Source organism: Colossoma macropomum, unplaced genomic scaffold (genome assembly GCF_904425465.1).
Source record: "Colossoma macropomum unplaced genomic scaffold, Colossoma_macropomum, whole genome shotgun sequence".
Classification (NCBI taxonomy): Eukaryota; Metazoa; Chordata; class Actinopteri; order Characiformes; family Serrasalmidae; genus Colossoma; species Colossoma macropomum.
Window position 1 is genome coordinate 7,007,314 of NW_023494799.1, and position 16,804 is coordinate 7,024,117.

General features: G+C 38.0%; 1 protein-coding gene across 1 annotated transcript in view; it reads right to left on the reverse strand.

Annotated features, from left to right (window-relative positions):
- Positions 1 to 262: 262 nt before the first annotated feature.
- Positions 263 to 16,804, reverse strand: part of lama3 (laminin, alpha 3) — a 32,622-nt gene continuing 16,080 nt past the window's right edge. Inside the window, exons 22-38 of the mRNA XM_036587076.1 lie at positions 15,827 to 15,954; positions 15,554 to 15,692; positions 15,176 to 15,280; positions 13,634 to 13,788; positions 11,460 to 11,574; positions 10,674 to 10,814; positions 9,172 to 9,302; positions 8,779 to 8,913; positions 8,462 to 8,618; positions 7,085 to 7,194; positions 6,758 to 6,938; positions 4,785 to 4,940; positions 3,750 to 3,915; positions 3,323 to 3,453; positions 2,771 to 2,864; positions 2,395 to 2,514; positions 263 to 749 (exon numbers count right to left, since the gene is read on the reverse strand). Of these exons, the coding sequence (XP_036442969.1) occupies positions 607 to 749; positions 2,395 to 2,514; positions 2,771 to 2,864; positions 3,323 to 3,453; positions 3,750 to 3,915; positions 4,785 to 4,940; positions 6,758 to 6,938; positions 7,085 to 7,194; positions 8,462 to 8,618; positions 8,779 to 8,913; positions 9,172 to 9,302; positions 10,674 to 10,814; positions 11,460 to 11,574; positions 13,634 to 13,788; positions 15,176 to 15,280; positions 15,554 to 15,692; positions 15,827 to 15,954 (2,307 nt within the window). The 3' untranslated portion in view covers positions 263 to 606. The remainder of the gene's footprint in view (positions 750 to 2,394; positions 2,515 to 2,770; positions 2,865 to 3,322; positions 3,454 to 3,749; positions 3,916 to 4,784; positions 4,941 to 6,757; positions 6,939 to 7,084; positions 7,195 to 8,461; positions 8,619 to 8,778; positions 8,914 to 9,171; positions 9,303 to 10,673; positions 10,815 to 11,459; positions 11,575 to 13,633; positions 13,789 to 15,175; positions 15,281 to 15,553; positions 15,693 to 15,826; positions 15,955 to 16,804) is intronic.

Genomic DNA, 16,804 nt, shown 5'->3' on the forward strand with positions numbered 1-16,804 from the left:
AAGAATAGACTTAATTTTAATGAAGAACAAATGTAAGAAAACCTCTTGACTCACTGTGTCTTTTTCACAAATGACATTGAATACATTTTAAAATGTATATACTCAGGGGCCTCCGGGTGTCTGGGGGGTTCTAAGCAACCATAACACTTATTGCAAGAAACGGTCTTGGCTGCCACAACTCATCACAAAACTATTGATTTTGATTTCAGCCCCATTATTTTATAGCAATTTTGCAAAGTACAAAGGTGAGATCAAGCCATTCTTAATCAACAATAATATTTATTTTTACATTTATTGTTTCTTTTATTCTAAAAATCTGAATGACCAATTGAAGAAAAACTGCCAAAAGTATTCACTGGCAAGGCAGCGATTCTGATGTACCAAATATTTGATTCAATTCATTCTTATGCCATGTGAAAAACCCTCATTGCTGTTAATTATTCAGGAAAAGTCCTTCTTGCAGGGTTCAGGAATGTTGGATTCTACAAGAGGAATTGCAGCTTTGCTCTTGGTTGTGCACGTATGCCACCATCTCTAAAATCCCCCAAATATAACCTCAAAATTTAATCCAAGAACTCTTCTCCACTCCCGTGTCCCACTGGCCTCCTAGTCTCCTGGACACTCGTTAGTGTTGACAGGGCCGAATATACTGGTAATAGACTCAAATGAAACAGCAGCCTGGTTGATCTGCACGTTCCTCATACAGCCCACAAAGGAGCTCCACACTGGAACCCTCCTACGCTTCTTCTCTGCATTGACAGTGAGAGAGAACGGAAGTCCATTAACAAAATGCTGGTGTATAGTTACCATTATTTGAGTAGATCAACATACAACATACATGAACACTCAAAGAAACTTCTGCATGCTTAAAGGGTTCCTTGCATTATGAAAACGTTCTTCAGACGTTCTTCAGATATGGTTCTATATAGCACCGAAAGGGTTCTTCTATTGTTACAAGCATGACATTTATATTATAAGTTATTATTAGAATAACCGACATAAACAAGTACTCCGCCAAGAATTGTAATGTTAGTTCCTTTAGAGTACAGTCTCGTTGCCAAGCAACCACAGACAGCTAAATGAGGAGAATATTCAGTCGCCCATTGCTGTATGTTGTGGTAATTTCATGATTTCATGACTTTTTGTTGTATAACAATGAGCATATGATAACACAGCACTGCTTAATGCAAAAACTTCCTTTTTATATGTACTTTTTGGTCACCAAATTACCACTGTGAGTCTTATACAGCACCAATCCAGCGGCACCCCTCTTCCCACGCTGGGGCTGAATCTCAAACGGCTCCATGCTCCCTACATAGTGCACTACATAGGAATTGAAATATTGGATCCTGCACCATAATGGTGCAAATATAGCTAAGAAATAGTAATGTGAGACACATCCACATTTGATAAATGGTGCCCTATTTGGCCGTAGAGGCTAGAATTTCTAAAATTCCACAGCTAGAACACTATTGAGGGAGTATGGAGCCGTTTGGGATTCAGCCTGGGTTTGACGCTACTTCTGACTGAAACACAGACATTTGAAGCGTGTAAGTCATTCAAGTAACACTTTAATATTGCTGTTTTACAGTGAATCATATCATAAGTACTTTAGTTCAAGTCTGTGATATTAATGATGGAGTTGTTTGGGCTGTTGGCCTCTTTTAGCTTGTTGGCTAGCTGACCAGCCTAGTGCTAGTTAAGCTGCGAACCCCTCTGTTTAAACAAAAAATGGGTTCTTACTTCATCAGTACACTCGGTGGTCCGTGAGGGCAGCATGAAAGTCAAAGATTATCCCATTAACAGCACAAGGTTTTTTCGTGCCATGGTGCATTAGTTGTTGTGATGTGGTCATAGGTGGGCATATATTGTCGATTTTACAATGGCTTTGAATGCGGTTCAGCCAATCAGATTTTAGGACCGGAATTATCCTTTTAATAAAGAACCATATATAATGTATTCTCCAGCAATCTGAAGATCCTTCACCACGCAAAGAGCCCTTTAAAAATACAAATGGTTCATTGACTGTTAATGGTTTTATATAAAAACCACTGTCTTTACTAATGAACCCTTGAAGAATCATCTTTTTTAAGAGCGTAACCTTAAAGCCTTAGTCCAGAGACCAAATTTACACAATATTCTCTTTGCTCCAGACGTAGACGATCAGCCAGGACATGTTTGATGCCTGATGTTAACAAATAACAGCAGTTTATAGCCAACATGTCATTACTGTGCAAACTGCATGCTTCAGTCATCCCACAGCATGTTGAGTCGTTATGTAATCTCAAATATGACTTGCTTATGTGGTTTCAGACACTGTAAGACATACTGTTATCTATAAAAATGCATTTTTTTAGGCCGAGCAAGAAGCTTGTCTACTGTTGTGAGCATTACCTGGGGCGCCACCGATGTAAAGGGTGTCATGAGCCTGGGAGTCATAATGCACAGAAGGTCCGACAGCACTATTAGAATCTTTGCCCACCGTAAGCTTGATAGAATTTCCGTTTTTGGTCACTGGAGAAAAGGAACAGTGTATATAGTGTTAGAAAGGGAATCATTACTTGATGTATTGTAATGTAAATGTCCTCAGCAGTCCCACTGGGCCTGTCCCATTTCAGACACAGAGCTGGTTTGGTGTAAAACACTGTGCTGGTGATTTCCATGCTCTAAGAGAGCTAACAACAAGTTTTCAGCTGATTCTTCTCATCAGTTAACAAGCAAGTTGAATAAGAGCAGGAAAAACACTAAACCAGGAAAACACTACGATCACCTTTCACGTGGTGGAAGGTGTGATCACACAGGGGTGATGGAGGAGTAACAGAAGTGCCGTAGTCTCCTGCTCCATCATTCATCTGCACCACCATCTACAGCAACACATCCAGCACAGCCCGGTCAGACAAAAGCCTTCACACCAGTTTCAGGAGCAAATAACGAAGATAATCTTTACATTGATCACTGTCATTACTTGAAAAGCAACTCCAAAAGGTAAATACTACTAACAGTATACACTACAGACCACATAAACAGACAAGGCCTAATACTATTTACTAATAAATGTGTTTTATTTAATTATAATTAACTAAATGTATTATTATTGTGCTTAAATATACCAAGTGTTTTTTGAATACTGTTTTGGGGTTCAGTGACTGTTTTGAACAGTTTGACATCTTGGGCAACATTAGATGAGCAGATAGCATATCTAAAAGTTGCATAAATACATAGTTATTGCATAAAGGATTGCAGTTCAGGGTAAAAAAGGTGGTGCCTTATTAAAGGCCGATAATGGAAAAAATGAAGACAGCTACACCTTAAAGAGACTCACCTTGGCCTTCTTCAGGAAGACACTAAGGCTGTGGCCATGATGACCTCTGCAGTGAAACAGTAAGCCTGTCACGTTTCTCGGGCGAACTTCAAACGTTAGGTTGAACTTAGTACCCAGCATAATGTGCTTTTCTGAAAATGAATAATAAAAAACACTAATACAACCTCAATAATAATAATGATAATAATAATAATAATAAAATTAATAATAAGTGATTCAAAAGTAACCCTTTCTAGATGATTTTGTTAATGATGATTTTATCCTCATTAATATTTCATTCAGACCTAAAGCAAACCTTCGAGCAGCTGAACGACCAAATGAACACTTTTATATGTAGCAAACTGTTTGGTAAAGTATGTTGTGCTTCAAGCTTTTTATCTGTCAATCCAAATTAAATGAACTGTGACTTTGTGAATAAGATTCAAACCTAAAACTGCGTAAGAGCCGTCGCCAGCAAAGTACGCCCCCTCCACTGCTGCCCCATTAAAACACGGAGCTCCACCACGATTGACAGCCGGCTCTCCGACAAGAACATCATAAAACCTGACATCACGGATGCATCCAATCACGCTCTTCTTAGGGAGGGGTTTGCCCTGATGAAGAATGAAATGGACATTCTTAGACAATGTACATCCAACTGTCATGCCTTCTGACACGTGTACACAGGCCAGGTTCGTCACAGACTAACCCTTAGAAGTCTAAGGTTATTACTGTAATTTTGCTCTATGTTTGATTTACATTACATAATGATTTCAGTTTGATTAATTCCATAGTTATGTAATGAAATACACTTCCGTTCAATTTTCATTCAGTGTAGACAGGTTTAAGTCTGCATGTTTGACTTTTTTTCCATTTGTTCTAAACAAATAACAAAAACATGGCAAAAATGTCAAGGATGGTTTTGCTCTCTGCAAGACTGAACACTTCTCATCAAATTCAAACTATTTCCACTTCTACCTACAGACACAAATGTGGTTGGAAGTTTAGAATTTGGACTTTTTACAGATCTTCAAGTTAGAAATAATTCATCCAGTTACAGCAGTATCGCTGACCAGTACTGTGACTTCTTAGGGCTCGTTTACTTTGAACAGATGGGAGGTCAATGCCACCTCAATTCATTCGATTCGGCCAGATCAGTCAGAGAGCTGAAACTGAGCTATAAACTCCAAGCACTATTCAAGCAGGATGTTTTATTACATTTTATGAACTGACTTTGCTTTCAGAATTGATTCTTTGTTGACATAATAGACTGATCCTCGATCAGACAAATTGTGCTGTCCACATGAGCTGATAACTTGGATGAAAAGGATGAAAACGATGAAAGCAGCCCTGTCATAGAGAGCCCAGTATTTTGAATGTCTGGCTGTTTTCCACCCACCAAACTTTGAGAGCCTTATGTACGAAAACACTATATAAAAAAGTCTTTTGTAGTTGTAGAAGTAGAAATCAGGTGTGTACTTGCCTGAGTTCTGGCAACTGTCTGAACCTGTCCACTCCCAATGTAGACAGGAGCCTGCAGCCCCATAGAAATCCCTTCATCCTGTTGTAGCTGTCCATCCGGCACCCGGAAGCCATCCACTACTAGGTGGGCTGTGTGCTGCTCAACGCTAAATCTGATCTGCACGGATAACAAAATTATGAAGATGCCCTCAGATCCAAGCCACAAGTCTAACAGAGTAGCTGCAGAGCAGAGCACTAAAACTCCAATCCTAAAAGGCCACAGGGCTTATTTCAGTGCTTTCCCTGCTCTAACATGTCTGATTAAACCCCATAATGAGGTTATGAGATGAGTCAGATGTGTTGGATTAAGTAAAACTTTCAAGACTGGTGAAATTTCTGAAGAGTATTACAAAAAATGCAGTACTTTATTTGAAATGTCATACTGATTCTTTGGATCACAGCTTTAAGTCTTAATGTGGGTGGAGTCAACTAAATTGTTCCCAATGTCTGATTAATCCCTTAACCTGCAAGCGCCAGCCTTCAGTTTCTCAGCCTTGTAACAACACAGTTACATATTAGATTCATAATAGTTAGCAATTGGGTCTCAACAGGTCTTAAAGGAGAATCCCACCATTTTTTCCAAAATTTCTGATTAATTTAGTCCTTGAGATGTAAACAGAGTCATGCGGAGTGGTACGATGGTTCATTTTAGAGAATCTGACAGACTCTGATTTCTTTACAGTGGTGCTGATAGGAACCAGGGGAGGCAATATCTGCACCACAAATATAGCCATTTTAATTTCTATCCAAAACCACCAGTGAACTTCGATGTTTCTTCTGAGTTTTTATGTGTTTGTTGATGATAGTGAAATAGTCATAAATCTGAAAAAAGTTTTCTTTGGGAACTATTTTGCCTTACAACGCCCTGTATGTATCCCTCCACCATGGATTATGATAAATGGATTAAAATACATTTTAAGCCAAACTTTTGTCACAAAACTATCATAAAACAATGTCTCGGACATCAGGCAGGATATATCTATCCACTTTATGTAATACTATTCTGTGAGGGAGCTTTAAGAGGCATTAAACTCATGAGACGTCTGGTTCCTATCACCACCACTGTGAAAAATTCTGAATGAGTGAGTTTCTCTAGAACGGAGCATTTTACACCAAACCACTCTGAACGGCTTTGTTTACATCTCAACCATTTCATTATGTAGAATTTTTGAAAAATTGGTGGAGTTCCCCTTTAAGATTAAAGGTGCAGTGTGCAAGATTTAGCAGCATCTAGCAGTAAGGTTGCAGACCAACTGAATACCACTCCCCTACCCCTCCCTTTCCAAGTGTGTGGTACACACTTTAAAACGATGGTTCTTTGAGAGTTCTTTAGTAAAGAAAATGGTTCTATACAGAACCATGAGCATTCAAAGAACCCTTTGCATGATTAAAGGGTTACTTTGCATCATGAAAGCGTTCTTCAGATTGATGTAGATTGTGCTGTAGATGGTTCTATACAGATCCTTTTCTTCTACTGTGACAAGCTTGACATCATAACAATAGCAGAAACCTTTTTGGTGCTATATGGAAGCCTTTTCAAAAAGGTTCTGTGTAGAACCATAGACAACATATTCTCCATCTGAAGAACGGTTTCACCATACAAAGGACCCTTTAATCATTGCCTATGGTTCTATATAGAGCTATTTTATTTACTACTGTGGCTACTGTGGAAACAAGGCAGCACTACATGGCTGCCTCTGTTGGAAGAGGACCCGCTCCCTATGTAGATACGAAGGGCTCATTTTAAGCTAACAAAAACATAATGATTTGTTGTTACGGGTGATTATACACTAATCAAAACATAGTTCTGTATAGTATATTCTATTACGGCTAATAGATCGGCCCAAATATTACACACTGTACCTTTAATAACAGCTGTATAATAAACCTGCTTATTGCTTTCATTATGGCCCCAAACATAAGGAGTGAGCATACATTGTGCCATTCGCCATTATTAATCTTCTTTTGATAGTGGAGCAGTCCTCCTTCCCCGACGGAGAGTTTGACACTGCCACTGGCTATAAACAAAACCACACGAGAAACACCCTGCTGGTCTGCGATGTGGAGCAGCAGACCATTGGCTGACCTGGTCCGCACATCCAGAGAGAAATGGGGTCTGGGAGACACAAGACATTATGAAATGTTTATCTTGTTTACTGTAGTATTATGGGAAGCAATTGAAATGTGCTTTATCTATGTTGCCATATGCCTTGTGTTTCGTACTCATTCGGACAAGGCAGACCAGTAAAGAGCATGGCTTACCTGAAATTGAGATCCTCTGGTTGTATGGGGTACTGCAACTGACTGCGGGTGCTGAGATGGTAGGCCTGGATTAGACCAGCTGGTTTGATACAGTCTGGCTGAAAGGAATCCTTTCACAGTAAAAGACGTAAAACACTTACATTAGACGTTATTCTGCACACGGCAAAAAAAGAAAAATAAGCACATCATCTACATCTACTCAACAGCATTGTGCAAGACTCAAAAGAGTCCATTAGCTCCATTAGTACTAGGGAACATCCACGTATACGTGCATTTACAATCCATCCACACAATCCACAACCAGCAGTGCAGTTATGGTTAGGCCTCTTGCAGATGACACAGAATTAATGTGCGAAGATGCAGAATTATGCATATACTGTAAAAGACTGTAAAATTTACAGTAATTTATTTGTCTGTACTAGACTATACTGTACTGGGCTAAGGCCTTTTACTATAACTCCACAGCCTTAAAGTCATGGTAACTGTAGTAAATACAACGTCTGTATCTACAGTGCTGGGTAAGGTTTTACAGCAGTACAGAAAGTGTACACCTTTAGTAAATTAGACAAACAATCAAATTTATATCTAAAAATTATACTAATCGCTAAGACATTCATTTTGGAGCCCAGTTTTTTACAGTACACAACTGCAGGTGATGTTTACAGATAGGATGAAACCCACTGGAAGAGGTACCACGGTGCAAACGGTGCACTCACATCAAGGCCTGCTAGAAAGTGACCAGACCTGGATGATGACTACCAACAACAACAACCTACTGATTCACTTACTTCATCTCATACAGTACTGTGCAAAAGTTGTAGCCATCAGGAAAATGGTTGGTAAAGCCATTTATCTTGACAGTGTTTATTTGTTTAAAAAACAAATAACATTAGAATAAATACAAACAAATAAACAAATCATTGATTGGTGTGTTTCTAATTGTGTGTTGGCTTATACACACACTTAAAAACAGCTGGTTCTTCAAGCGTTCTTTAGTAAACGCTTCGGTTCTATTTACAACCATGATTTCTGTATAGAAGCATTTCATTAAGATGGTTATTTGCATGGTGAAACAGTTCTTCAGGCTGATGAAGAATGTGTTGTTACTGGTTCTATATAGAACCTTTTTGAAAATGATTCTATAGCACCAAAAAGGGTTCTTCTACTGTTGCCAGCTTGACATTATAATAATGTCAGAATATGCAAAGGACCATTTGAGCATGAAATGGTTCTACATAGAACCCATAGTTCTAAACAGAACCATTCCCTTTACTAAAAAACCCGTGAAGAACTATTTTTTTTACATGTGCATTTCCAAAGCTCTCCTTGAGGAAGTCCAGTAGTTACAGTTACAATCTTTTCTTCTGCCTAAAATACCTTTTGGACGTTTGGCCAGTTAACTGTCCCTCTGCGTTTGAAGCTGCTTTTCTCAGTCATGGACAGAGGAGGGTGCTGTGCTTTACAGGATCCCAAAGACACGAGCCCAGTCTGATTGAAACTGCTCAGATCAGCTGGAATGTAAGTGTCCTCCAGCCTAGAAACCAAGAGAAGATGGAGACATGTTATAAATGGCCATTTCCAGTGTTGCTCTAGTGGTGTGTATGCATTCTACTACTATATGGTTAATATAGTGTACATTACAATATACAAACAGATGAAATCACTTAAATGAAGTACAAGATAATGTTACTAACCTCCTCATGTAAAAGTTCCTTAGGCAGCCCTGGAATGTCTCCTGTCCTAAAACGATATCTACGCCTGTGGGTGCGGTGGCTGAGGCAGGTGCCTGTTTCTCTCCTATATCTGAATTATCAATACTTAGCTCCATTCTGAAAGGAAGCATATGATGAAAGATTTCAAAATATGAATTATAGCAGCTCCTATCAATCATTCAGTTTATAATAAAATCATTTAAAGACTAAAAAGGGTGCTTAATGGTACTTAATTCAGATGTGGCAATTAGATGCACATGAATAAAATACATACTACATCGAAACAATTCTTGTAAAATAAAGTGAAAGGCAGTGATGGTTTTAATCATGTGGACATGATGTCGATTTAGAGGATCATCCAAGCTCATTTGTTACCCTGTGCTGTTCCTGAAAGCCGTCACATAGTGCCATCCTCCCTCGTCATATCTGTTTTTAGATTTCAAAATGTTTGCGCTGTCTGTCATCTCCACGTGGCCGCCAACCAGAGACAGTTCGAATCCGCTGTCCTGTGGAGCACAAGAAGCATGGCGACTAATCATGACTGGACTGAGATTCGACACTGCTGTCTATAATCATCAACCAGTTCATTTGAAATCATCTTAGCTTTTGACAGTTTTTTGCACCTCCTGTTTATATTTGAACAATGTTTTAAAGACCCAGGAAACCTAAATCACTGTTTTCTTTCTAATTAGGTCAATTACGTTGACAGTAAACATGTACAGTAAACATGTAGGTTACCCTTTGTATAGTGTTCCAATTACCAATAAATGGCTGAAATATTTCATCAAATTTCTCTCCTCTGGATGTAAACTGGGTGGTCCTAATTTCGGGTAACGCTTCTGTAAGCATTTCCCTGACCAATCACAGGCTGACCTCTCTTGCCCCGCTCACACAAAGCAGTTTTAGAGGCAGAGAGGCTTAGCGAGCTGAAGCTAACCCAGCATAACCAGCAGCTAGCAAGCTAGACCACCTGTCTGTAGCTGCCTGTCGCCCGTTCATTCATTTATCCATACACAGACATTGTTTGTTTATCGGTTCCTTCATTGGTGCATTGTTTCATCCTTTTATGGGTTTGTTTGTTCATCCATCCATCTGCATGTCTGTTTGTCCATGACTTTTTTTCATTTAGTTACTGTCACGTAAAAGCTGGGTGATGATTTTAGTTCTGTATGAGGGGCGGAGCAGGCTAGGAGTGAGAGAGCTGTCAATCAAGCCACGCCCACACATTTCTTAGATAGGTCTGATCAGCGGTTTTTAAACCATGTTTTATTATATTTATAGCTTATATTTTTCAAGCTTTGAGGCATGTTTAACACTCAAGTTTAGTATCATACAAACATTTTTTATATTGTACTCTGTGTTCTCTAAAACTTTAATGCATCAACAACTTGGCTTTCAAAGTTTTACCAGATATGGCCCGAGGGTCCTACACTCTCAAAACTGAGCATTAATTAACATCACATTTTTGTGTTATCACTATTTTATCACATTTTATTGTCAGGCCACAAGAGCACGCCATACCTCTGACTGGAAAACATTTTTGTGTCAAAAATCTGAACACACTGCAGTCCAAAAACCCACAAGCGATAAATTAATTGAAGTTTGACACACATTTTCAATTAGAGTCAGAATCTTCATCACCTTCAAAGTGAAAATGCAATTAACGTTGACATTTTTTTCAGTTTGTAGGAAAAAAACAACCCCTTTTTGTTTATTTTTAATTGAAAGATAAGACAACATAGTGGTTATGTTAAAAATAATGCTAAATTTGTTGAGCTTAACTGGACACACTATTAAAAAAATAACGCACTGCATCTGTTCTGAGAATCTGAGAATGTGTAATTCAGGGTACATTTCAGAGTTGATTATGCACTCACCATGTTGCCAGTGTTCAGCAGGAGGCCGCTGCTCTGGGTGGATTTGAACCCCAGTGAAACCATCGCCCCTTCATTTGACTGTATAATATTTGGAGCAAAAGAAAGAGAGTCCCCCATCTCCAGAGAAGCTTCACGCAAACCCTATAACACCAAGAACCAGTCATTTTATTCAACATACCAATTCATTCAGTAAGGATATATGAATATAATAATATATATATGACATTATCTCCCAGCGGTTCCCATTACAACAATTACTTCTGGCCAAGACTTTTACTAAAGGCAAGAACTACAGAAAAGCTAAATGAAGCTTCATGAAGAACATGTTTCTAAGTATGTGACAGTAAAAGGTCATAAAATATTCTAATTTAAACTCTATAAAGGTGAATATTATTCCATATCTGTAAAATATCCATAAATTGTATTTTTTTACCAATTTGTTGTGGACTATATATTTTATACATTGCTGATTATTGATATTTAGCACTTTTTTAACAGCCATGGAGCCATGGATTTTATTCAGTACAATAAAAGAGTTTAACATTTGGGTGGACTGTTCAGATAATTTAAGGCCTTTAAGTTGAAATTTTAAAAAATGTACAAAAGTCACCTTATTATCAAGCTTATCCTCATTTATGCTAAGTTTAGTTCCTGACTGACCCTGGCTATGTCAGTAAAACCTATACATTTCCTCGCCCTGGTTGAGCTCACAGTGAGAGAGACTGAAAGGGGAATTTATTTGAGCTGTTCCAAATCTTACCGAATGCTGTTTTAAGTCGGACTTACCAGTAAATCCACCGGACAACCAGGGACAATTCCAACTTCCTCAATGAATCTGACGAAAACATCCACTTCAAGGCTTTTCAGGCATCCTCTAAACGGTGGGTAGCTGATGTTATGCCTGACATGAAGAGCAGGATCCACAGGTAAGGGGACATTTATTAACTTCAACTTCATGTCAAATCAAATGATCAGAAACACTCTTCAAAGGAGACCACTGAAAAATCTGATATAAAATACAGGCAAAATATAAAAAACAAGCGGCCTCACGTGAGAAATGATTTTATAGGTTCTGATGCAGATTTGGGCTTTTTATCTAAATGCTTTAGGACAATTGTAAACTTTTATTCATTTTTCAGACTTTCCTTCAAAATATTTTACATTGTTTGGGGTGAAATGTTAATCAGTTTGAGAGTAGTAGCCTAAGTTCACAGAAATGTGTTACATCAACTGAGAAAAAAACAAATGAAAATTATTAGTGATTGCGCACTGCATAGCAATTTACACCGATCAGGCAGAACATTATGACCACCTCCTTGTTTCTACGCTCATTGTCCATTTTATCAGCTCCACTTACTATATAGGTGCACTTTGTAGTTCTACAGTTACAGACTGTAGTCCATCTGTTTCTGACCACCTCCTTGTTTCTTCACTGCTGTGTCTGATCCACTCAGACCAGCACAACACACACTAACACACCACCACCACGTCAGTGTCACTGCAGTGCTGAGAATGATCCACCACCCGAATAGTACCTGCTCTGTGAGGGTCCATGGGGGGCCTGACCACTGAAGAACAGGGTAAAAGGGGGCTAACAAAGTATGCAGAGAAACAGATGGACTACAGTCTGTAACTGTAGAACTACAAAGGGCACCTATATAGTAAGTGGAGCTGATAAAATGGACAATGAGCGTAGAAACAAGGAGGTGGTCATAATGATATGCCTGGTCGGTGTATATTCTTCTTATTTTTCTGCCGTTTTTTTTGTCTGCTAACTCATCCTGCGGTTTTCGAGATATCGACACTGTTCCACACTGGAATGGTGTGTGTACAGTTTTCATACAATCTTTGCTAAATTACACAATTTTCCCAATAGGAATAAATGTGATGCAAAAGTGGCATGCCCATCTACTGAACTTCTGCTCAACCAAAATACTCAGTTTTGCATATACTATCACATGACATGCCCCCAAGCACAAATTCAATGATGTTCTGACCTGCACTCGTCTGTTTGTCATTTTTTTCATCCCTTGTTTCTCCTATAGACTCCTATTCATTTTTGCCCCCTCACAAGCCCAATTATTTCTTTTATCCAACATGCACCAAACTACATGTACTCGCTCAGGGCAGATCCCCAAACCCTAATCAACAGCAGTACTGACCTGCACTCCTCTATGTGTCCATTTATCATCCCTCGTGGCTCCCATAGACTCCCATTCATTTTTAACAACAACTAGCAACCACTTGTCAACCTCTTAACAACCGCTCAGTACACCCTCATGCCACAGCAAGTGCCTAGAAACACCTTAGCAACCGTCTGGCAATAAGCTTCAGCTGCACAACCACTCTGAATTTTCTTTAGGAAATGCATTATTCTAGTAGTGTATTGTGCTTTAGTGTTTAATGTATGTGCTATTCAGTGTTTCCATATCATAGCCTTAACATATATATCATAATTAATAATCATCATTTTCTGTTTTAATCTAACACTGGTTAATTACTGTTAATTTCTCATGCAACTCCATAATTTACTCTGTTCTATCAATGAATACAGAATAGGACTTTCTCACTGACAACATTGACAACAATGTATGTTGTGATTATATAGATATTTACTATTCTATAAACAGTAAGAAAAATTTTTAGCAGTTTTTTACTGATTGACTGATGTGACATAAGAGGTCATGACATCAAACATTACTGGGAATAGTCATATGACCCTGTTAAATTAGTGGACAACATCTGTCTAGACAATTTATTACAGTATATATTATCTGCCATGACAGGTTCAGGGCACGGTTCTGTCCGTGTTATGATGTAGGGTTAAAGTGCAGTGTTAGCAGGAAATGTTTTGGGGTTTGATTCTCAAATAATTGAGAAAAACTCTAAGGTTTCATACAAGATGTCCATATCGCAGTATCAGTGTAGGCCAGGCATTCAGACACTAAAACTCCCATTACCTCACAGCAGTCGCCACTGGAACACCTCCTATAAAAGCTTCTGTCTCTGCAGACTGCAGACTCAAGTAGTCGATCCGAACAAGAACTGATGTGTCAGTAACGTCGACCCGAGGATCTGTGGGGCTTTGGAAAATTCGAATTTGTTTGTAGTACTCCTACAAGAATAAATGAAAAGTGTCTGAATAGTGGCATGTAAATCATAACATAAGCTTTGGGGTTTATAATCATACTCAGGATGAGGTTTGGGGGGGGTTAACTTGTATAATGGAAAATGGAAATAGAAATAGCAAAAAATGTGATGTAGAAGAAGAAAAGCAAGCAGTTGTGAAACCATTGGGTCACACTTTATAGATGATCTACAGATACTTAAATTAATAACAAACCTTCTGGTGATAGTTGATTATCAACATTATTAAGGGTAGGGTTAGGATTAGAAGTAGATGTAGATTTTGGGTTTAGGGTTAGGGATAGATTAAATTGTGAATCTTTCACATGAAACTTCAAGTTCAGTTGCATTTAATACATATTTAATACATATTTAGTTGAATGTTAGTTAAAGAAAGACTGAGCATCTACAAAGCATCTACAGTGGACCATCCAAATAAAGTGGTAACAACTATTGTGTAACAATTAGAGAACGCTGTAGTATTTTGTTGCTGTCGGAATGAAACATCGTATCGTATTTTGAATTTTTTCGAAGAAATTTTGGACCATTTTATGTTAGCCATTCATCATGAAATTTTGGCACAGTGTAAACGGCACCTTGTGATTTCAAATGAAAACACTTAACAATAGAAGAACACTTTTTGGTGCTATATAGAACAATTTTCAAGAAGGTTCTAGATATAACCATTGTCCATCAATCTGAAGAACCATTTCATCATGCAAAGAACCATTTAAGCCTGAGATGTTCTAAATAGAACCCTTTACTAAAGAACCATTGATGAACCATCTTTTTTAAGAGTGTAGATGATGTGCTCTTAGGGCTGGGCAATATGACAATATATATTGTTATTGTGATAAATGATGTCCCAATATAATGTGCTTTTCTGAACATATTGTGTATATCGTCAGTACTTGTAGACACTGACCAACTGCATGTTTCAGTACAAAGAGAGCAAAATTAGTCCCGTTTAACTGGATTTAGTGCAGCAAGGTGTGCCACGTACTGAATAAAAGTCATTGTGTTCACAGTTTTTGATAATATTTTTAAAATGTAGCACTTCTGGTTCATTTTTTCTAATCTGATCTCAGAAAAAATAAATATCATGACATATTGTGTGTCGTGAAAATTATCGCGATAAAAAGTATTGCAATTTTTTTTTGCCACATCGCCCAGCTCTATGTGCTACAATACTTTTTATGCAATTGAAATACATGAAAAATGCTTTATGAAGTATTATTTTTAATTCTCTGCCCCAAATGCAACCCCACAGTGGTCTTAAGTGCTCGAAAGAGGCGTTAGTAGGTATAAAGTAGATGCAGATGTTAACTAATTTGACAGCAACAGCAATTTTGAAGGCTACCTTTGGCAGTTCTTACCGCAGGGAAGATGTTTCTATTGCTCTTTTCAGTTCTGGTTTGGTTCTCTTTTCTTATCCGCAAAACAACAAAGCCTTCCTCCATAGTAACTGTGAAATGAGCGTCCTGTAAAAGTAGGAATTTGATTAGAGATGTTGTCACATGTGGACCCATATTTAAATATAACACATGATAACCACACAGAGGATTCGTATGCTACATAGAATGTCACAAAACATTATTTTCCCTGTGAAGCTCTTTGTAACAGACATATTAAAAGCTGATCATCCTAGAAGATTATTTAGGTCATAACTGAAGACTGTCAAGCCGCCAGCCACGTGAGCAGCAGCAAGACACAAAAAATTGAACGCATTGAATTTGCTTTGTGTTGCAGCTCACCTTTTTACCCATAAAGAACAGCAGGGCATTCTTTTGTCTACTTAAGAGAAAGAATTTGACGGTTCTACTTGTGCCTGCCATGTTGACTCTCCCGTAGCCTGTGCCATCAAAATACTGCCCCACCTGACGGACCTCACCTCTGTAAGAGAAAAGAGAAAAACATTGAGAGGAATCCCATTAAACAGGACTTCCACAAATAATGCTGACTGTAGCATACATGACCATTATACCCAACCCTTTTCTGTGTCTGGCAGGAGGAATATCTCCAGTTACCTTAGACATCTGTCTGTATTTTTTATGTTGACAGCATTCTGGAAGTTGTAGAGGCCGAGAATGTGTTCATTTAATGTGGAAAATTCAATGCATCCTCTGAAGTTGGGATATTTCAGCTCCTTTGGTGGCTAGAATTATAAACCCAAACAAGAAAAAAGTAGCAATCAGTTCTAAATCAAGATGAGATTGAGAAATCGAAAATATCTTTACATTTTTACAGGATTAAACGGGCTATTTTAGTTAGTGTGCATTTAAGCAGTGGTGGACGAAGTACACAAATCATGTACTTGAGTTAAAGTAGAGATACCCAAGGTAAAATATTACTCCAGTAAAAGTAGAAGTTCCTCCCTTTAGACCTCCACTTGAGTAAAAGTACAAAAGTATTTGCCTTCAAATGTACTTAAGTATAGAAAGTAAAAGTACTAAAAGATTAATTTTGACTCTAATGTCCTATTATCATTTCTGTAACAAGACTATGGCTTTATCAACTCATTTTAGGTGAAAATACTCCAGTGTCACTCTTGGTAAACCAGTCTTTTAATAGAATGTCATTCATTAGTGACGCTGATGAGTATTAAAATTATCATAAGCACAAAACACTGAAGACAAACAATTTCCATTAGGTAGAACTGAGTGGCTCTGAAATAACTTTTTGTGAACAAGCAAAGTTTCAGTTTAAGATTTATTTGCAACTTTGGTTATGAGTTTAAATTGAATAAAAACTTGCTTTAAACTCTTCATTCACAAATGAGTTTTCCTTTACTAAACTGCATCTGTAGGTCTCTGTTCATAAACATAAACTAGCAAAAACTAATTTACTATAAAATGAAATAAATTCAGAAAAAAGACACGTCAATCACAACTGCATACGTGTACATGTTTCTATATTGGGGTCTATTTACACAAAGTTAGGTTAGTTCATCATTTATGCTGGCATAGACTCTCCCAAACTATTACGCTGTTGCATTGATGTGGAAA